This window comes from Neofelis nebulosa, chromosome 4 (assembly GCF_028018385.1).
Source record: "Neofelis nebulosa isolate mNeoNeb1 chromosome 4, mNeoNeb1.pri, whole genome shotgun sequence".
NCBI classification, from domain to species: Eukaryota; Metazoa; Chordata; class Mammalia; order Carnivora; family Felidae; genus Neofelis; species Neofelis nebulosa.
Window position 1 is genome coordinate 60,556,435 of NC_080785.1, and position 23,764 is coordinate 60,580,198.

General features: G+C 36.6%; 1 protein-coding gene across 1 annotated transcript in view; it reads left to right on the forward strand.

The window, feature by feature from the left end:
- Positions 1–23,764, forward strand: part of CRPPA (CDP-L-ribitol pyrophosphorylase A) — a 320,876-nt gene that overhangs the window by 158,138 nt on the left and 138,974 nt on the right. The window contains exons 7-8 of the mRNA XM_058724920.1: positions 14,403–14,495; positions 15,245–15,337. Coding sequence (XP_058580903.1) covers positions 14,403–14,495; positions 15,245–15,337 — 186 coding nt within the window. The remainder of the gene's footprint in view (positions 1–14,402; positions 14,496–15,244; positions 15,338–23,764) is intronic.

Sequence of the window (23,764 nt, forward strand, 5' to 3'; positions counted from 1 at the left end):
CTATGCTTTTGCCTTCCGTGTGTGTGTGTGTGTGTGTGTGTGTGTGTGTGTATGTGTGTTTTTTTCTTTTTTTTTAAATTCTGGAGGTTGACCTGTGTGTGCATCATAGAATATTTGACAGCATCCCTGTCCTCTGTCCACTAGGTGCCACTAGTAGTTTCCTATCCCACATGTGACAACTGAAAATGTCTCCTGATATTGCTGACTTTCCTCTGAGGACAAGGTTGCCTAAAGTTAAGAACTGCTAATACAACCTGTTATGTTTCATGAATGCTCAAATTTTACAGTGGGTTGGGAGTAAAGCCATATATGTATTTGTAATTTCCAGGGAATGCATAGCTAAACATAATAAACTATAGTCTTCGGTATACTATTTAAATCATCTCTAATACTGATTAGGAACTTTTTGTTCGTGTTGATTCTAATTAAATCAATGACATTTTGACTAGAATATAACTTGTATATACTTTATTAGTGTGTACTTATATAGAAAACGGGCTCTAATTATACTTCTGTAACACTTCTGGCAATGTCTCTGTACTTAGAAAAAGTTAAAATTTTGTAAAAGTAATTAGATGATGCTATAAATCTGGTAAGAAATTGGATAAAACAGTTGAAATAATTCTTCAATTTTACTCATGTATATTTGCTATAGTGTGATAGATTTAATCAAGATACAGGTAATGTTTTTTTAAGTTTATTTATTTATTTTGAAAGAGAGAACACACACACACACACACACACACACACACACACACGTGGGGGAGGGGTACATAGAGAGGGAGAGACAGAATTCCAAGTAGGCTCTGTGCTGACAGAACCCATGGGGGCTCCAGTTCACAAACCATGATATCTTGATTTGAGTTGAAATCAAAAATCAGGCCCTTAACCGACTGAGCCATCAGGTGCCCCAAGATATGGGTAATTTATTTTAGATGACACAGAAAGGCAGTGGCTTCAGTAGAGTCAAAGCTAAGTGATCTTCTGATTGCTAGATGGAGGCACACTCTTAAGTAAAAATGAGAGTAGGCTTTTAGATTAAATGGTATTCAAATTATCTAACCTCTTTTTGCCTCAGAGTGTGATCCATGAACCAGTTAAGGCAACATCAGCTGGAAGCTTGTTAGAAATGGAGATTCTTTTTTTTTTTTTTTTTTTTTAATTTTTTTTTTTTCAACATTTTTTATTTATTTTTGGGACAGAGAGAGACAGAGCATGAACGGGGGAGGGGCAGAGAGAGAGGGAGACACAGAATCGGAAACAGGCTCCAGGCTCCGAGCCATCAGCCCAGAGCCCGACGCGGGGCTCGAACTCACGGACCGTGAGATCGTGACCTGGCTGAAGTCGGACGCTTAACCGACTGCGCCACCCAGGCGCCCCAGAAATGGAGATTCTTAAACCTCACTACTCATCTAATGGCATAAAAATCTGTATTTTTTTTTAAATGTTTATTTATTTTTGAGAGAGAGACAGAGTGCAAGTGGGGGAGGGGCAGAGAGAGAGGGAGACCCAGAATCTGAAACAGGCTCCAGGCTCTGAGCGGTCAGTACAGAGCCCGACGTGGGGCTCGAACCCACGGAACGTGAGATCATGACCTGAGCCGAAGTCGGGCGCTCAACCGACTGAGCCACCCAGGCGCCCCTAAAAATCTGTATTTTTAATAAATTGGAGAAATACAAGTCTAAAGTTGATTTCATCTTCCCAATATGATTTAAGCTCCATAAGGACAGAAACTTTGTGTAGTTCATTGCTATGATCTTAATGTACAATCTAGGGTCTGGCTCAGAGCCCTCAATAAATACTGGTTGAGTGAATGAAATGTAAATCCATCAGTGGATAGGCTACTCTATTCTTGTTTGTTAAATATTTTATTAAGCAGAAGATTTGTTGATGTCAGCATTCCAATACTCACCTTCCAAATATTTTATGCATTACTAGGAAGAAGAAGGAGGTCAAATGACTGTACATACTTTAAAAAAAATTTTTTTTAGGTTTGTTTATTTTTGAGAGAAACTGCACTCAAGCAGAGGAGGGGCAGAGAGAGAGAAGGAGACACAGAATCTGAAGCAGGCTCCAGGCTCTGAGCTGTCAGCATAGAGCCTGACGTGGGGCCCAAACTCACGACCCCCAAGTTCATGATCTGAGCTGAAGTCGAACATTCAACTGACTGAGCTCCCTAGGTGCCCCCACTGTACATACTTTTTAACATATTTTTTTATCATTTATAAAATGACAAAATGGGTAATACTTACAGGATATACCTGCCGAAAAATAGGAGCTAAAACCAATAATTTCTCATTTACTACAAAGTTCTCTATTAGTTACACATAGTATAAATTTTTTTTTAAGTTTGTTTATTTTAAGAGAGACAGAGTGTGAGTGGGCGAGAGGGAGAGAGAGAATCTCAAGCAGGCTTCCAGCTGCCAGCACAGAGCCGAATGTGGGGCTTGAGCTCATGAAACCCTGAGATCATGACCTGACCTGAAGCCAAGAGTCAGACATTTAACCGACTGAGCCACCCAGGCACCCCTAGTTGTATGTAGTATAACATTATGTAGTAAAACTCAATGGGAAGAAAAACTTGAGCAGATGTGTATTTGATAGCTTTCTCTTCTTTATAGACACAGTATCCAGCTTTGGATATGTAATTTGATAAAACGGGAGCCTTTCTCTTTAACAAATGGTGCTGGGAGAACTGGACAGCAACTTGCAGAAGAATGAAACTAGATTACTTTCTCACACCATTCACAAAAATAAACTCAAAATGGATAAAGGACCTGAATGTGAGACAGGAAACCATCAAAACCCTAGAGGAGAAAGCAGGAAAAGACCTCTCTGACCTTAGCTACAGCAATTTCTTACTTGACACATCCCCAACGGCAAGGGAATTAAAAGCAACAATGCACTATTGGGACCTCATGAAGATAAAAAGCTGCTGCACTGCAAAGGAAACAACCAACAAAACTAAAAGGCAACCAATGGAATGGGAAAATATATTTGCAAATGACATATCGGACAAAGGGCTAGTATCCAAAATCTATAAAGAGCTCACCAAACTCCACACCCGAAAAACAAATAACCCAGTGAAGAAATGGGCAGAAAACATGAATAGACACTTCTCTAAAGAAGACATCCAGATGGCCAACAGGCACATGAAAAGATGCTCAACGTCGCTCCTCATCAGGGAAATACAAATCAAAACCACACTCAGATATCACTTCACGCCAGTCAGAGTGGCCAAAATGAACAAATCAGGAGACTATAGATGCTGAAGAGGATGTGGAGAAACGGGAACCCTCTTGCACTGTTGGTAGGAATGCAAATTGGTGCAGCCACTCTGGAAAACAGAGTGGAGGTTCCTCAGAAAATTAAAAATAGACCTACCCTATGACCCAGCAATAGCACTGCTAGGAATTTACCCAAGGGATACAGGAGTACTGATGCATAGGGGCACTTGTACCCCAATGTTTATAGCAGCACTCTCAACAATAGCCAAATTGTGGAAAAAGCCTAAATATCCATCAACTGATGAATGGATAAAGAAATTGTGGTTTATATACACAATGGAGTACTACAAGACAATGAGAAAGAACGAAATATGGCCCTTTGTAGCAACGTGGATGGAACTGGAGAGTGTGATGCTAAGTGAAATAAGCCATACAGAGAAAGACAGATACCATATGGTTTCACTCTTATGTGGATCCTGAGAAACTTAACAGAAGACCATGGGGGAGGGGAAGGAAAAAAAAAAGAGGTTAGAGTGGGAGAGAGCCAAAGCATAAGAGACTCTTAAAAAGTGAGAACAAACTGAGGGTTGATGGGGAGTGGGAGGGACGGGAGGGTAGGTGATGGGTATTGAAGAGGGCATCTTTTGGGATGAGCACTGGGTATTGTATGGAAACCAATTGGACAATAAATTTCATTAAAAAAAAATGGGAGCCTTGAATTTGTTGTGATAGTGCTCAGGTTTGTTGAGATGAGGGTCTGTATATTCTGTCCTTCAATCTTTGTAGTTTTGAATCAGAACAGTAATGGCCTTTGAAGAGTATTTTAATAGAGGGGATGTATAATGGTAGACTTTTATTAAGCGAGTGTTACCACGATAATTCCTTCTGCTACCATCACCAACTACTCAGCACGTGTTGAATGCAGTGGTTCAGAATTACTTGACTCTTTTCCAGGATAAAATCTAAGAACCTGCATTGGTGGACCTTTCTTAGATACTTAGTTCGCTGTGCAGGACCCAGAAAAATGATCTAAGTTAGGAGATTGTGTGTGGCAACAATTAAACTTCTTAGTACTCAAATCATTTTCTCCAGATGAAGCATTTCTTTTGGGTTGACTTTGGAATCTATAGTATCATTTTCTCTGAAGAAAGGCCTTGTGACTTTCATGATAAGGTAATAGTCACTTGGAGTAAACTGATACCCAGTGTATTGTGGATGTTAAGTAAATGGGCCTGGAAATCCAGTAGATCTTAGTCTGAGTACTACTCTGTACTGGTTTTATGATCTCAGGTTATTTAAATAGACTTCTGTGCCTCAGTTTTCTTAACGTAAGGATCATGATAATATATGCACAGGTGTACTTGGTGACTTCAGTAAGATAATTGCTCAAAGTATTTAGTGTAGATTCTTACAAATGGTAACACTTTAAATGTAAAGCATAAAATGTCAAGGGGTAATGGAGGTATGGTGATGTGTTAAAGTGCTCTTTAAATATGTAAGTTAAATCAGGAGTGGAATAATCATAGCAAACATTTAATAAAGCACTAGGTGCAGGGATAGTTATTAATGCTTTAAATATATACCAGCAAACGAAGATGAATGATGTGACAACACTCATGCTAGACTTGAGATTTTCTAGAACAGTGATTAGTGGGGAAAGTCCATGGACTCAGGAACAGAGGCACTCACTGTCCATTGTATTATGTAGCATTGCAAATGGATCTTAAGGCTGATGTTAGACTCCAGTCTTGGCATAGTGTGGCTTTTAAGCTGCATAATTAAGGGAGTACCAGCCCTTCCCCTGGTGTGATAAAGTACTGGGGTCCAACACCATTGTGGCATTGTAGAATCATGGTTCTAGTGCTATCCTGCCTGCCCAGCACTTAAGGCTAACAGAAGGTCAAGACTCTCTTTGGTATATCTAACAGGCTAGAGTTTGAGGCTTATGGTCGCAGCTTGTGAAGTACAAGGAGTCGAGTATGATGTACCAGCTCACTGTTCATGTTGGGAGGTCCATAGCATATGTAACATGGGAGAACGGTAACCTGGATGATTTATCACCTCAAAGGTGCGTTAAGATTTATTGGTTTAAAGCTCTGGCCAATAGCTTTTTTTTCTCTGAAGCTTTCCAGGAACCCCAACCATAGGGGAGAAGTTCTGGAAAAGTTAAACCTTAACTCTCATATATTAATTTAATCAACTTTCTTATCAATTCAATGAACGAAGTGTTTATTTTACTGACGATTCATCTGAGCCATGAAGCTTAAATAATTTACCCAAAGTCATACGGAAAGCCAGTGGCACAGCTAGATTTACAGGCAGGGATCTTGGCTCCAGAGGCCATGCTGTTAACTACAAAAACGGGCTTTAAAGCTGATTCTTAAATAAAAAATAGTAAATGCTCAGTGGACAAAACCTCCACAAAAGAATAAAATAACCATGAAGCAAAGTTGAATTGGCAATTGAAAATTAGAAAATAATAAATCCTTAGTAAAGCAGTTACTGAGGTGAAGATTACTAAATATGAAGGAGAGGCTCTGGGCTGTTAACCTCTGACTGAAGGTCCAGACACAGCACTCACAGACCAGAGGCAACTCCACTGATAAACACAGTGACGGATGAACTGAGGGCCCAGTCACAGCCTTCATTTGGCAGCAGTCATAGTTACAGAAGTTGCCTTTCAAAAATAAGGATTTGCAGTATACAAAGACACTTTTTCCTAAGCTTTATTGAGGTATAATTGATGAATAAAAATTATTTTTACATATATAAAATTATATCTATTGATGATAAGATGCACATATACACCATGGTCACCATGTTTAATTAACATATCCATTATTTTACATAATTACCACTTTGTTGTATGTTTTTTTGTTTTTTTCTTAAGGTCTACCCTCTAAGTAAATTGTTTCAAGTGTATAATACAATATTGTTAATTACGGTCACTGTGCTGTACATTAGATCTCTGACTTATTCATCTTGTAGACCTGAAACTTTGTACCCTTACACCAGTATCTCCCCACTCCCCCCACCCCCTCCATAGCCCTTGGCAAACACAAGACTTTTAATTGTAAGTATTGTCTACAGAGTGAAAAAGTGCATCTTGCTCTGATTTCTTGTTTATGCCCACATGAGTACCATGTTTGAATGGGAGGGAGGTGAGAATTTAATGGAATCAGATTCAGACATGATCCAGCCAACATATTCTGTAAAAAGAGGGTTGGCTTTTCAGAAACACATTTTTGAACCTCTGACTCATGGGACTTGAACCAAAGTCTTTGAGCCTTAGTTAATCCTTAACTCTTCCTGAGATGGAAAACATTTTTGACAAAGCATCTCCCTTCCTAATAGCCATGCTTTAAATAGTATTTTTAGTATGCAGAAGGTTGCATTTAGTTAATGGTACATCTTTTCTAAATTCTTATTCGTCATGATGTAAGGAAAGTACTTCATGGTTTTTTGTTTTGTGTTTTTGGTATACCTCTTTAATTTTACTGAACATAATGGAAGGTTGTTTTAAATTTTGTTTCAATGTTCTCTGAACCAAAATATTTACAGAACAAGGAGTTCTTCTAGCCAGGAGATTGTTGCGTTTGTTGTGTTTGAGTGTGGAAACATTAGGAATGACAGCATAAGATGATACTGTAGAGCATTTTCATAAACAACTTAATAGCATTGTCTAATGTGGTCTTTGTTTATTAAAGGTGTCCAAGACTCCTTCGCTATATTTAGGTAAATCTAAGGTTTTTTGTTTCTTTGTTTTTTTTTTTTTTTTACTCAAGCATGGAAAATACTTTCTGGTTGGGAAAAGGAGTGTGACAAAAAAAAAAAAAAAAGAAAAGAAAAAAAAAAGACACTTAACTAGAAACAGTTCTTAAGAATGTCACTTTCAGGAAGGAATAAGTGGTAGTGTTGTTTTGCTTTGTTTTAAAAGTATTTAAAAAATGCTACTATTTAATGCTTTCTGTAAGAATATTGTGTGTCCATTTTTTAGTTTGTAGGCCCTAGTTAATGAATAACTATCTTTTAATTAGAATTTTAATTCACTAAATAATAGTAGAACAAATGTATTTTAATAATAACAACAATAATTAACATTGGCTGGGTACTATGCTTCCCGTATACCTATATCCTGTATTTGAGCAGCTTATATTGTATTTATTAACTGTTAATAATTAAGAAATAAAAACTTTAATAAGGAAACAAGTATATATTGAAATCATTATCAGCTAAAACCCTCACAGGCAAGAATGAACCCAGTATTTGTGGCAATAGTAGAAAATGGCCTTAGAGTTTAAGAATACCTGTGTTGATGAGAAGAGTTGATAAGTCAAGTTGGATGGTTAATAACATTTGAATAGCAGGGTGCCTGGGTGACTCGGTTAAGCATCAGACTTAGGTTCAGGTCATGATCTCAGGGCTCGTGAGGTTGAACCCCACGTTGGGTTCTGTGCTGACAGCTCAGAGCCTGGAGTCTGCTTCAGATGCTGTGTCTCCCTCTCTCTCTCTGCCCCTCCTCCACTCTCTCTCTCTCTCACACTGTCTCTCTCAGTCTCTCTCTCTCTCAAAAATAAACATTACAAAAGACAATAGTTGAATATAATTAGATTATGGAGTACTTTAAAGACAATTTCACAATTGGAAATTCAATCTAAACACATACATGTTGGGGGCGCCTGGGTGGCTCAGTCGGTTAAGCGGCCGACTTCGGCTCAGGTCATGATCTCGCAGTCTGTGAGTTCGAGCCCCGCGTCGGGCTCTGTGCTGACAGCTCAGAGCCTGGAGCCTGTTTCAGATTCTGTGTCTCCCTCTCTCTGACCCTCCCCCGTTCATGCTCTGTCTCTGTCTCAAAAATAAATAAACGTTAAAAAAAATAAACACATATATGTTCTATATATAACTATATGTTCTTAAATATTCTGAATCGAAAAAATGAAACTCAGTTTTAGGAATATTAATCTTCAAATACTCTTGACACTTAGTGAATACTTTTTTTTTTTTTTTAAAGAATGTATGATGCATAAGTGCTATAGACTGAATGTGTTCTCTCTCAGAATTTATATTTTGAAATCCTAACCTCAGTGTGGTGGTATTAAGAGGTGAGGCTTATGGGAGATGATTAGGTCATGAGGATGGGGACTTCATGAAGGGGTCAGTTGTCTTACAAAAGAGACTCCTGAGGGCGCCTGGGTGGCTCCGCCGGTTAAGCGTCCGACTTCAGCCAGGTCACGATCTCGCGGTCCGTGAGTTCGAGCCCCGCATCAGGCTCTGGGCTGATGGCTCGGAGCCTGGAGCCTGTTTCCGATTCTGTGTCTCCCTCTCTCTCTGCCCCTCCCCCGTTCATGCTCTGTCTCTCTCTGTCCCCAAAAAAATAAATAAAAAACGTTGAAAAAAAAATTAAAAAAAAAAAAAAAGAAACTCCTGAGAGCTCCCTTGCTTTTGCTATCATGTGATGATGCAGTAGAAAGACTGTTGTTTTTGAACCACAAAGGGGTCTCTTATCAGTGAATCTACCTGCACCTTCATCTGGTTTGTCATATCTTCCAAACCCCCCCCATGGGTCTGTAAGACACTGTGAAAGGGCAAATGGTGATTATCCAGAAAATTCTTAAATTTAAAAAAAAAATTTTTTTTAACCTTTATTTGTTTTTGTGACAGAGAGAGACAGAGCATGAACAGGGGAGGGGCAGAGAGAGAGGGAGACACAGAATCTCAAACGGGCTCCAGGCTCTGAGCTGTCAGCACAGAGCCCGACGCGGGGCTCGAACTCACAGACCGTGAGATCATGACCTGAGCCGAAGTCGACGCTTAACTGACCGAGCCACCCAGGCGCCCCGAAAATTCTTAAATTTTAATTGAGGTAGAAACCTATGGATGTGCTGAAATGAAGGTCAGGGAAAAGTCAGAGAAAACCTTTTAAATCTTTGTAGTACAGCAGCAGAGGCAGGGAAATTTTTCAGTTCCTACTGATTCTTAACTCTACAACTTGTGAGAAAAAATAATTAGGGAACTCTGCAATTCATACCAAAAAAATCATACTCCATGCAAATCAGATTTTAAAAATCTGAAAGAAACCCCACAGCTCACTCCTTAAAATGTTATCATACCTTTTCTTTGGTACAATTCAGTAAAAATTTGTATTCAAGGGGCACTTGGATGGCTCAGTAGGTTACACATCTGACTCTTGATTTCAGCTCAGGTCATGATCTCACAATTCCTGAGTTTGGGCCCCACATTGGTCTCTGCACTAACAGTGTGGAACCTGGTCAGCATTCTCTCTTTCCCCTCTCTCTCTGCCCCTATGCCACTTGAATTCTGTCTCAAAATAAATAAACATAAAAAGATTTAAAAAAATGAATTCACAAAGGTTAAAGACAAACTTCAAAGATGGGATGCCAAAAGATGAATACAGTTATTAACTATCAGAGGAAACAAAATTCAGACTAAAGCAGCACTGTTTTAGAACTGCTTAACAGATCAGAGTGGCACCCGAGTGGCTCAGTTGGTTGGCAGTCCAACTTTGCCTCAGGTCATGATCTTGGGGTCCGTGGGGTTGAGCCCTGTGTGGGGCTCTGTACTAACACGTCAGAGACTAGACCCTGCTTCAGTTTCTGTGTCTCCCTCTCTTTTTGCCCCTCCCCCGCTCATGCTCCATCTCTCTCTCTCTCTCTCTCTCTCTCTCTCTCTCTCTCTCTCAAAGAATCAATATTAAAACAAAAATAATGGATTAAAAATAGACTACAGCTGATGTCAGGTTATTATAATAGTGGGAAACTTGAGATAATTAGAGTGTGTTCTAAGTAAAAGATAACTAAAAGAGAATAGATGTGAATGATGATAAAGGCATTCAGCATAGGATAATGCTTCTTGGGGAAGCTTGAAGAGAATTTTCTTGAAATGACTAACTGATGCTGTAAGACCTAACAGGCATACTTGGGAAAAACTGAGGTATAAAAATTGACAATTAAACACATGTTGATTCTGATTAGGATTTTGAATTTCCTCATAAAGAATTCTTCACATAGGGACCTAGGTGTAAGAAAATAAAATCAAAAGTTAAAGGAAAAAAGGATACTCTGCCTGACCTCTTGTGTCTCCACAATATTCACTATCCAAATAAAAGGAAACAGTGTCTGTGAACTTCAGAGGGAATGCATATAGAATCCAAGAATGGGACCACCAGCCAAATTTTCAGTCAAAAAACAATAGGAGGAAAACCAAATATAATGTCTACTGTATTTTGTATTAGAACTACTGATGTTGAATCTACCCGGTGACATAATGAATGGAGAGGAGGTGACTGACAGATGGATTATAAGCTTTAGGATAAATATATAATTCTTGGAGATGGTGGAACAGTGACTACAAATCTGTGAGAGAAGAGCGAACCCAACTTTGATTCCCGGGTAATAGGTTCTTTGAACATAAAAGCAAAACTCAAGGAACATAAAGATGTTGAGGCTTTTGTAAAAAAAAAAAAAAAAAAAGAAAACCAACTAAAGAAACTACTTGCAGATAAAGTTTATCAAATAAAGAAGGGAATTAAAATGAAGAGCTTAAAAATGGAGAAATTTTGTTTAAAAGGTCAATGATTTGGGGGGCACCTGAGTGGGTCACCCAGTTGGGCCTCTGACTTTGGCTCAGGTCATGATCTCACGGTTTGTGGGTTCGAGCCCCACTGTCAGGCTCTGTGCTGCCAGCCCGGAGCCTGCTTCAGATTCTGTGTCTCCCTCTCTGCCCCTCCCCCACTTGCACTCTGTGTCTCAAAAATAAATAAATATTAAACAAAATTTAAAAAGTCAATGCTTTTGAGTGTAGATAAGTCTAGGTTGTGGGTTTTATGGTGTTAGAATAGGATGTGAATTTAATCTTATTAAATGGGTAAAAATCACATGATTACCAGAACTAGGCTCTAGGTGGAAGCTAAAATGTGCTATTTCTTTCATAGAAGGAGGACAGCTAATGCCGACAAATAAAATGCATTGCCATTAAAAATCCAGTATTTTAATCCTATCCATACTACCTCTTCCTAACGTTTAGAAGTTTAGGGCTCTGAAAGTGAAAAATTACCTGAGATTTAGCAGCATTTGCTTCAGTTTTACTCTACTGAATTTTCTTTCCTAACTAGCTAAAAAAAGACCTTCGTGTTATCTGATTTGAGTGCCATATTGCTTTTGTTTCTTCATCCTTTTGTCCTACAATCTTACTGCATATATTAATAGAATTAATAGAGTATTGTTGGAATGATATTTAGCTAATGTTCAGTGTAATTGTTACTAGGTAGTGGTATTTTTGGATTTTTTTTTTTTTTTTTACCTTTTTCAAGTAGTTGGTTTTAAGAACAATACACCATTTTTCTTGAAACAAGACTTTTTTTAAACTATTTTTTTTTAAATTTATATCAGAGTTAGTTACCCATTTAGCCCATCCCCCCTCCCACAACCCTTTCAGTAATCCTCTGTTTGTTCTCCATATTTAAGAGTCTCTTATGTTTTGTCCCCCTCCCTGTCTAAAAACTGTTTTACATTTAAAATACCTATATATCAAGTATTTGCTAGTGGGAAGAACATTCGTGTTTCTGTGCACAAGGACCCCATATCCTTTCCTTAAGAATTTTATCCATTTCAGTACTTCACAAGTTAAATCAGTCTCTCATGTTCTCATCCTAGACCTCATTTATGTATATGAAAAAGAAAATTTTAAATGAAATCATTTTGTAAAATTCATATTTCACATTTGTTGAAGTTACTATCTCATGATGTGATTGTTTTATTTCATATCTGTTAAGTCAAACTTGGCAGGATCTAAGGAATTTTATAGTACTTGTATGCAGACATTCACACTAATATCTTTTTTTTAAATTTTTTTTAACGTTTATTTTTGAGACAGAGGCAGAGCGTGAACAGGGGAGGGTCAGAGAGAGAGGGAGACACGGAATCCGAAACAGGCTCCAGGCTCTGAGCTGTCAGCACAGAGCCCAATGTGGGGCTCGAACTCACGGACCGTGAGATCATGACCTGAGCCGAAGTCGGATGCTTAACCGACTGAGCCACCCAGGCGCCCCTGTTCACACTAATATCTTAAATACTGGCATAAGACCTTAACTCTGTGGTCAGAGGAAAGACTATTTGTTAACAGCAGTAGCATTAAGGAGAATATAGCATTGCACTGATGGTCTACATTGCAATTCCTACAGGGGAATGCTGTTAACCACTAGGTGCTGTTCTAGTTGAGGTAAATTAAAGATGTTGATGTTGGGAAGCACTTAATTTGTTTAGGGACCATGGGCAAAAAAAAGAGACGTTGTCTTTACTCCTCTGGAATGTCAAGCGGATCTGCCCCAGGGAGAGAGAGGAGGCTACCTTTATTTTTTGGAATATGCACAAATATACTCCAGGAAGAGACATCCCTATCTTTGCAAATCTGCTTGTTATGCAGACATCTTTGAAAAGTCCATCTGGAGTGCGTTAGCTATTAATGTCTTTGAAAATGTTTGGGTATATAAGACATCCCTGGAAAATTATCTCCTTGTAATATCTAGAAGATGTGATTCCTTGAACAAACTTAATGTTGCACAGTGAAAGCCAATAATTTCTTCTCTGTTTAACTATCAGTATATGGCTGGTGCAAATGGAACTATTTTGTTAATTTTTTTAATGTTGTCTCGAACTTGGTACTCAATAAGAATTTTAAAATGAAAGAAAAGTCTTGAAATTTGCAAGCCAATGAATTCGTAGCAGTGCTAAGACTTCAAAACATTTACTTCCCCTTCTCTAATATTCTGTCAAAATTACATAGAACTAAGATGAATCCTACTTACTATGTAATGTTCTTGGAAGTACACGGTTTAATGTTTTACTAAGGGACTGGCCTACTGTTTTAGAATCGTAAATTGTAAAGCATTGTAAATGTAATGCCAGTATTAACCATTGAAATGTGGCTTTCTGGGAATTAAAATAACATACATAAAAGACCTCTTGTTTAATAATTAAGTTTTTGTTCTTATTGATATTAGAGGGAAACAATGGAAGTTAATTAGAATATTGAGTTTATGGAATAAAAGTCTCATTAGGAGAATTTTTGTATTATATGTGCTATTCTAAATCTAGTCTGGGACCACCTCTAGTAATAATCTCTTCATCTCTTGTTTTATTATCATTGTTCCTAGTTCAAGTCTTATTTCTCTCTCAGATTATTATAATAATTTTTTAAATATAATTTATTGTCAAGTTACCTAACATACAGTGTATACAGGGTGCTCTTGGCTTCAGGATAGATTGCCATGATTCATTGCTTACATACAACACCCAGTGCTCATCCCAACGAGTGTCCTCCTCAGTGCCTGTCACCCATTTCCCCTCTCCCCCACCCCATCAACCCTCAGTTTGTTCTCTGTATTTAAGAGTCTCTTATGGTTTGTTTTGTTTAAAACTATTCCCCCCCCCCCCATGGTCTTCTGTTAAGTTTCACAAATTCTTATCAGTGAAAACATACAATATCTGTCTTTCTCTGACTGACTTACTTCACTTAGCATAATACCGTCCAATTCCATCCATGTGGCTGCAAATGGCAAGATTTCATTCTTTCTCATTGCCAAGTAGTATTGCATTGTGTATATGTAGGTATGTGTTTCAGCTTTTTTATCCATTTATCAATTGATGGACATTTGGGCTCTTTCCATACTTTGGCTGTTGATAGTGCTGTGTCCACCATGTTGACTCCTCCCTCACTAATAATTTCTTAATGCTTTTCCTGCTTCTAGTCATTCCAGGTTTGGCAGAATCTATCTAACTGTAGAATTTAACATGTTTGCAGAATCATGCAACAACTCCCATCTAACTAACCATTTGATTATAATCCAGAATTTTCTGATTTGTATAAGAAAAAAACAGGTACTGCCTGTCCCTGCATATATCCTGTACCTTTACTTATTTGAAACTATTTCCTTTATCTGTATCTCTGTTCACCAAAATAATATGCATCAGTCATGGAGTAGTTCAGATGTCTTTTTCTTGGAAGCTTCATAAACTTTAGCCTGAATTATTTTGACTTTTATGGTCTTTGGCTTTTAGTGTCTGTTGAAATTTTATGCTCATTTGTGACATTAGTTTAGGTTCTGATTTGGTCTATCTAGTTTATAAACTGCTCTTTCTTAATTATTTATTCTCCTAGCATGTAAAAGTCACGTCTCGACTTCCGTGTCACACTGGCAGAGATCTTGATCAAATCATGTCAGAGCAGTGCTACAGTTACGTTTGCGTGAATGTAAGTAGTGACCTTACATGGTTCAAAGCCTTTGATGATCTGTGTAAATGTAATGTGAAAGATAATTATTTCTTGATTTTTAATTCTTTGAATTTAAGTTTTTGTGATGAGCTGTGTTATTCAGTATATATTTGGAAGTTGTATTTTTTAATTTTTGAAATAAAAAAATATTTTCTCACAAGTTAATTCCCATAATGAGAAGAAGGTGATATTTCTGTAGATGCCATTTTCAGTTATTTGGTATGAAGCAGATAAGATGACGCAGGTTTGAATTAATGAAGAATTCAAATTTTAATAGATATGACCGTATGGGTATCCTTGAAAGTTGTTCAAAAAATTTTCAAATTTTCAAAAAGTGAAAATTAAGCTTGATAAATATTTTGGATGTGTATGTAAAAGCTCCATATTTTTTCCTTCATTAACTTTTTTTAATTTTTTTTATTTAAAAAAAATTTTTTTTTTAATGTTTATTTATTTTTGAGACAGAGAGAGACAGAGCATGAATGGGGGAGGGTCAGAGAGAGGGAGACAAAGAATCTGAAACAGGCTCCAGGCTCCAAGCGGTCAGCACAGAGCCCGACGCGGTGCTCGAACTCACGGACTGGCGAGATAGTGACCGGAGCTGAAGTCAGCCACTTAACCGACTGAACCACCCAGGCGCCCCTCCTTCATTAACTTTTAATTCTTGAATTAACTTTTAAATCGTTTAAGAACTTCTTTTCACTTCCTTTTATTTTCTGGTCTTTCAGGTTATGACCTCTGATTTTGAGGAAATCCGGAAGTTAGTGGATATGCTGGAAGAGAGTAATCTTTCCATTTTATATCCTGTTGTTGTTATTTCAGTAAGTGATTTAATTCAGATTTAACTCCTCATCCTTAGGCTTCCTTCCTTGGGATTAAGTTTTTCTTTTTAACAAAATTTCATCCAATTGAGGAAATCTACCCAAACCCAGAAGAAACTCCTTTTACGGATTCCCGAGGTTTCTCTCTTGTTATGATTTCTATGACTTTGTTCCCTTATTACTGTAGTTATTTGTTTGAATTGACAAGTTTAGGCAAAAAATTAATCTAGCAACCAGTTTTATTTCTTTTTCTTCATTAAATTGCAAAGTATACTGCTGAATTCACTAGCTGTTTGGAGAATATGAAAGAGCTTACTAGCATGTTAGCAAAATACCATTGGAGAAAAAATACCGAGGTTAAAAAAAAAAAGAGGGAAAATAGCATGTGGAAGTAAATTGTCTCTTAGGTTGTATCATCTTCTCTGTCACTTGGACAGCAAAGTAGAAGGAGAAACAGATGAAAGAGAATTCCTTGGAGGTGGCCCATGAAAATTTTGGGAAGGTCTTTCCTGTGAAAGACTAAAAGTACATGTTTAATACAGCGTTTTTTTGATTGGTCTATTAAACTGTACAAAAGAGGGAGATCTCACCACAACCAGGAAGGAATAAAATCAGAGACTAGCTGAGTAGAGTGTAGTCTGTGATATTTTACTGTGGGAAGGGATTCTAAATGTGACATTCTCCAATCATTTGCTTAACAATTGCCAAGTTTCTAATCTTGGGCCCATCCCAATAGTGTGGGAATTTAGAATGTAGTTCATGGTAGGTAAGATCATTAATACAAAAAGAAAATTTGTAATACAAATGAATTTAACTCTAGCATGGCAAATACATCCAAATTAGCAACTGGGGAAGACTGGTTTTACTGTCCTATTGTATGTGGGCATATATTCTAATGGTAAGTTCCATGGATCCTGCTGATTATGGAAAATCAAGTTACACAAGTGACTGATTTTAACAGAAGTATCAGTGCCTTCCATTGGGGGGTGTTGTGGGAAACATGAAATTTACTTAATGCTGGAAGGCTCTAAGGCTCTGTAGGGTACAGTTAGGTTAAAAGTCCTATGTATAGCCCTCTATTCCTCCCTTTGTGTTAAGTTACTTAGAAATCTCCTTCTCTCCATGTCCCCAGATAATACTCTAAAGTGTATACAGCATTATGAAGGGAGCAATGGCTTTAAACTCGGAATTTCTCAGTTCCTTGGTCACCTTGGTTAAGTTTCCTGACATTTGCTTTCCTCATTTTAGAAATGAGGCTAATAACCCTACTTCTTAAATCATTGTAAGAATTAAGAAGAATGAATGAATACATAAATGCAAACTGAAGTTGGTATCTCTTTGGGAGGCGTGTAGTGTTTCATTTAATAAATAAATTTAAAAAAAGCTTTAATAGCTTAGCTCCTCTTCTTTCCCATTTAGATTAGATGACTCAAAGTTCACTTCCACTGCTCTCTAATCTGAATGCTGAGTTTGAATCATACATTTTTCAACATTCTATTAGGTACTTCAGTTTGAGTACTTCATTATCATCTTACGTGTGCTGTATCAGATCTATCACAAAAACATGTTTCCTACAAGCTGATTTCTCTTAGCAGCAGTAGTTGTGGCTGGGACTCAGGTGGGAATCTGCCTTAGCTTTGAATTTCCTTTCTACCTTTTTCCTCTGCCTCTCACCAACAAACACACGTGTATGCGTGGACATACACACACAGTTTTTAACTGTTCTCTTTCATTGCACGTCAACCTGTTTTTTTGTATTTTTCCATAAATATTTGAATTTAGTTTTCTGTTTATTTCTGTTGAGTTCTATTTTATGTATCCCAGTAAGTGCTAGAATTTTATTTATTTATTTATTTTTGATTCCCTGGTGTTCTGTATCAAACCAAGGAAAAAGATGGATAGTCCTCTAATTAGAGAGTAAATGTCTCCTAGAACTAGTTTGAGGATATTATTATTATAAATCTGTATACCATAAACATTGGAAAATGTTTAAATTGGAGAGTTGTTATTACTGCATGATTAATGTTTGTTCACCCATTATTTTCTCAGTGAATAGGTAGACTCAGTGTAGGGATATGAAAGTTATTATTAAACTTAATAGTAAAATGTCAATAGAACATATCTAGAGTCTGTATCCTTAGGATGGACCAAATCACTGGAAAGGTAAAATAGAGAATGCTGTGTTCTTGGATTGAGAGGCAAGTGAATTTTTCTGGATTTTTGAATTGTCCTGTAAATGATTCAATAAAGGCTTCATCCCATTTCTTTCTGATAGTACTTTTCCTCAAATGGCCACAAGGCCATTTCAGTTTTCCTATGACTTAATCTTTGGCAGATTCATTCAAATATTCCCCAAATGAATAGTTGTGTAGAAAATATCATTCTAGCTGCACAATGAATAAGATAAAAACTTAAATTTGAGTCTAAATATCTGGGGACATAAGTTATACATGAGTAAGTAGAAAAAAAAAACAATGCATGCAGTGTCTGGAGATAGAAGTATGAGTACACATGAAGATATAGATCCATATGTATGTAACTGGAAAGATGTTACTATAGGCAGGTCATACCAGTCTAGAATGGTATGGGTATTTTACTTTTATCTGAATTACTTTGCTAGAAGATTAAATTATATCTTTTTTTTTTTTTTTAAAATAAGGCTTTTAAACATTTCTAAAATCTCAGAAGAGTTGCCAAAGAATTTGCTTATTTCCTTCCCTGAACAGGCAGGTTTTATTCACCAGAAAATAAATCTAAAATGACTTCAAGGTCATCGAAAAATAAATCCATTATTGTTTTGGAATTATGTGATTCCGTAGTTATTGAATGCATGTATTGTAAATGTTTAAAACCCTATTTTGTCTAGGCTGAGATGTAGTACAGTGGTCCTTTTTTTCCTATGTGAGGGTTTATCAACTTCCAATTTCAGTCCATCTGAAGAGAGGAAGACTTGGGAATCACCCAGTGGCAAAGTAAAATTGTGGTTGATGAGGTGTTAGGATTTTTTTCAACTGAGAGACTAGTTAAGGTGGTCATTTGCAATGTTACCATGATTCACTTTACAAGGGCAAACTTTCAGAGGAAATGGGGCCGACGTTAAGCTGGGACATGTCGTTTGGCAAAAGTAATACTAGGTCAGTTTTTGTTTGTTTGTGTTTAAAATTTTTTTTTTAATTTATTTTTGAGAGAGAGCAAGAGGATGGGGAAGGGCGCAGAGGGCGAGAGAGAGAATCCCAGCAGGCTCAGACTGTCAACACAGAGCCCCATGTGGGGCTTGAACTCAGGAACCAGAGATCATGACCTGAGCTGAAAATAAGATGAGATGCTTAACTGTCTGAGCCACCCAGGTGCCCCAACACTTGATCAGGTTTTAAGTGTTGGAAATTGGTGTCTGGTCTGCCATGCTGGTGAAACTCACATTGTCTTAAATTTTCAAGGAGATGTAGAAAAATGTTTTGGAATTTGCTATTAAATGTCATTTGGTAGTCATTTAAGTGGTACATCGGACCTTCAACCTCATCTGAAACTTTAATCCCTTGGAGGGAGCTAAGCACTGAAGGAATGACTGGTTAATGGTGTTAGATTCTTGGTATACAGGTGTTGTAGACTCTGGGTCTGGAGTTTTTTCTTGTCCAGCAAGAAAGTGGGACGCAGGATTAAAATGCGAGAGATGGCTAATGTTCTGGAGAAGACAAGAGCCCCTATTAGAGGTCCTTGCACCATTTTAATTAGGATCAGAAGGCTTATAAACATGGTGATGGATGGGCACAAAGAGACAATGAAACTGTGAACATTAACTCATGGATGTGAGGGAAAGGGGTTTTTGAAGATAGGCAGTGTTAGGGGTTTCGGTTAAAACAAAATCCTGGTGGTGGGTGGAAGGTTGTTTACAGCAGACATGAGGCACCAACTGTGTTTACCTAAACTGGTCTAGGGGATGAGAAAGACAGAGCAAGACACCTCAGGGTCAACAGGGCACCTTTCTTTTGCTAATCAGCTCCACTCGGGGCAACTTCCCCCTGCACTGGGCTACTTCGCCCTGCAGCTGTCTATTGCCCTATTTACCTGTTTACCTAACTTGGTCCTTCCTTCCTTTTTTTTTTTTTTTTTTTTTTGAAAGCAGCTTTCTGTTGTTGTACTAAGTTGGGGGGCGTTTCTGCCCTGAATACCTAATATTGTTTACCTCATATACCTTTATCCTATACTGGGGCCTTTCCCTGCCCTATCTATACCTATTTCCCTAATCTTCTTTACCCAAACTTGGGTGTGAGCATCCTATGGCTTTCTAATTCTTTATGCCTTGTTAACCCATCATTGCAAGCTCAGGGAATTCCTAAGTTTATTCACCACACACAGGTATTCAGCTAAAGTAAATTTTATTTCAGGGTGTTGATTGTCTGAAGATCAACTTCTCTCTGCCTTTATGAAGCTGAAATGGGTTAGGAAATACTGACTGTAGGAGGTTTTTGTGATCTCAGGTAAACTGACAGGAAAGATGCTACTGCCTTAAGATCTGCTTAGAAGAAGAAATAAAATTTCACCATGAAAAGTAGAAAAAACAATTAGGACTTTATCTTAAGATAATGTTCAAAATAATTTTATCTGTTTAAAAAATTAGAGTGTTTGGAAGAGGCATCTTTGCTTAGTCTTGTGAACATTGCATGATAATATGCTATGACATTCTTCATTTCAAGTGGTCATTTTTATAAAAATATTTTTGGACATTTTTAATTTTGTAAAAATATCTTAATATCTTGTTCAAAATTCTCTTTGGGGTCATAATTCTTATTTTATTTCTTCTTAAGGGTTTAATTTAGCCAAGCTCTCATTTGTCAATGGTGTTGAGTAGAATTTATGGAGTTTACCAATGTTAATTTGTTCAACTTAATAAAATCCCAAATTTTGATAGTTGTAACTTAATTTTGTTGTAATCATACTAAACCATTAGAATTTTTAAAATTGGTTTGACCAGATGCAGACTGATACTATTGACTGTTGGGCCTACATAGATGCAGCATTAAAGTAGGCAGAGGTAGTTGAGTGGGCTCAATTTATAAGCGTTTTGTTTTTCATTGAGTCTGCATCTATGTTAGGATGACATTTGTTAGCCTATGTAGCCTTTTAACTGTGAGCCTTTAGAAACAGGTAATCAGATAAGAAGCATGTCTTGTACTAGGAAAATTCTTCTAACTTGAAAGAAAAAAATACGTATTTAAAGAAATTTTAATGCTTGTTTATTTTTTGAGAGAGGGGTAAAGTGCAAGTGGGGGAGGGGCAGAGAGAGAGGGAGACACAGAATCTGAAACAGGCTCCAGGCTCTGAGCTGTCAGCACAGAGCCTGACGCAGGGCTCGAACTCAAGAACTGCGAGATCAAGACCTGAGCTGAAGTGTGACGCTTAACCAACTGAGCCACCCAGATGTCCATATATATATATATATATATATATATATATATATATGTCCATATATATATATATATATATATATATATATATATTAGAGACTGATTGGCACAAAGGAATTTTTAAAATGTAGGTTCTTTCATATGTCTTTTATCAAGAAAAACCTTATAAGCATAAAAGCCCATGTTTTCTTTTGTTAAATTGTGTAGGAGTTATGTTTTGAGAGCCCTTTTCAGAAGAGATTTCTGATGCTGTTTAATGTATCATAAATTATCAAGGAACCAAGTTTTTATCTTGAGTTGACTGAAATTACTGCTGGCCTTATCTTCTTTGTAGTTACCAGTGGGGGTGGGGGGTACACAGCTAGCAACTTTTTCAGATTGCAACTCTCAAGAGGATTAACTGAAAACTTTCTTTGGAATCCCCTGATATTATAGCTAGCAACATGGGGCATGTTCATTTCTTTACTTTCTACTTTGATTGTGTTTTTTTTCCATTATTTAAATTATGAAAAAATATTTAGAAAAATAAAGTAATATATTAAATATATTCAAATAGTAAAAGGTGAACTCATAAAATTTGTTATGAAAATCATTCCCCCACCCCCCAAAAAATAGGCTTTTACTTAAATAAGATGCAAAAGTGCTAAGAATCTCAATTATAGACTGAGTTCTTTGCTTGGTAATTAATGATCAGGGAACTGTTTTTTTTTTTTTTCCAACAGTGGAGAATAAGAGTTTTGGGAAGCAAAACTTAGTTGTTTTCCAGCCAAGGTTATGTAAAACTAATTGTAAAACTTTAAAAAATTCCTTCCCAGGTGCAAAAAGTAAAAGAGAGGTTCTCATTTATTTGGATCTGGCAAGTTTTGTGCAAAACATCCGTTCCTACTATTATCAGATGATATAATGAACAGTTTATTCTTGTTTAAAGCTTACTTTTTCAATGAGTAAAGCTGTTTCATATAATAGACACCAATGAAATGTTTAATTTTTAAAAGCAGAATAAAATTGGCAAAAAACATAAGTTCAAAACTGAGAAATGAAGCAAACTCTTTTACTTGAGAAAATTTTTACCACTTCCCCACTACAAAATAAATTCACAGTATTCATCTGGATAATAGCACAAAAACTCTAATTTTTGACTATGTAGACTATAATTTTATTGGTGCTTTATGAGTGTTAGGAATCTTTTCCTGAATTTAGCAAAAAACATACATTACCATATGGAATTTTAATGATTTGAAAAATACAAATAAACCTTCAAAAGTACCTAATTTAGTTCTAGTTACCTGGAAGTAGTTTATTGACATAACAGATCAGAATATATGGTCTGTAAAATACTTCAAAATGTTTAATATTTGAACATGTTAGCAAATAAAAAAAATAGAAAACCACCATCCATTGACTCTTGATACTGTGACATCTGGGGAAACTCAGCAATGTAAATTGTTTCCAGAAGGTTCCACAGCTCACCAATGGCAGAGCTAGGAACAGAATCAATACACTGTGTACTGTATCATATAAACTTGTTACTTTTATGCATTCATGGATGTGTTAAATAATATTGAAAAAGGTTAAAAGTATACATACACACATATATATGTATTTAATATTCTTTCCCAATAAAGATCAAATGACAATTGGAAGAACATAGTGATGCCTTCTTTTAAGTGCTAATGGTTTCTTTCTTTGCTTCACAAGGTATTGACTTGAGGCCTTATTGAATTTAAGTTATAAAAATCTGTGGTCCTGTTAAGTTTCTTACCAGATTCTAAACATGTCTTTGTCATCTTTTACTGAACTACTTATTCTATACATTTCCTTCTGTTAACCCTATTACTAATAGACTGACAAAATATGTGTTTAGGTCACAAGTTCTTAAAAAACAAAAGAGAGCTGGCTGTTGTAATTCTCACTGCCATCATACTGGGTTTACTTTTTACAATGTGTATATTTCACGCCCTTTATCTGTCTTTATTTTTGAATGGATATTCTCTATGTGCGCATGTGTGTGTATGTGGTTAATAGTCAAAGAAGAACCAATGGGCTTAGCACAAATCCTTCTTCTATTCCAATCTCAACCACATTGCTTCTGTAGCCTTTTGTTTTTCCTTCAAAAAATTATGATCTTATTGTATACTGAATGTTTTCATGTTTTACTTTAGGTACACTAACGTGTTCTCTTTCATGGCTGTATATGGCCATTGTAGAAATGTGGCAGAAATGTAATCATTTCTACAAATTCTACAAATGTTTTCATTTGTTTTCTGGTAATAAACTAAGTCTGAAGTATTTCCTGCCTAAAATAATAATAAAATCTCAATCCTGGTTTTAAATTCCTTGAGAACCTTTTGAAAGTTTAGTCATGAAGGGATTCATATCTAACACAAAAGTGAGGAATGATGAAGTCATTCTTGTAGGAGGTGGTGAATAGAAAGAATTGTCTGTTATTTTAAGTTTTAGAAGATCTTTGCTTATGGCTAAATAGTTACTGGAAGGTTTTTGTTGTGGGATATTAAAATTCCCTAGGATTAATTGTGATGGGCACATAACTGACGCTGTGGAGAGAAATTATTCTTGTAGGACATACTAGTTTTAATTCATTCTGGTAATGAATTATGGTTATTTTCAGATAGAGTGATGTTATAATGGAATATGCAAATATAATAAATTCCAGAATACTTTTTATAAGTTTAATGAATGAATTTTTCTTGATTAAGCACAGGGTTTGAAATTGCTATTTATTTTCCTAATTTAAGCAGTTCACTGAATTTGGTCAGATGCGCAAAATTGTTTATGATTTTATTTGCTAGTACTTTCCATGTAAATCAGTTTATAAAATTTAACATGAAATGCACAGGAGGCAAATAATGAAGCTAGCCTTTTTTGTTAGGCAGCTTACATTAATTTTAGGCTTAGAAAAGGCGTTGAGCAATGGATTTGATCATTTACTGTCATATCAGAAAATGTGCCTGAGGATTTCTTTTACTAGTTTGTTTTTTTTTTTTTTTTGAATACAGGACTC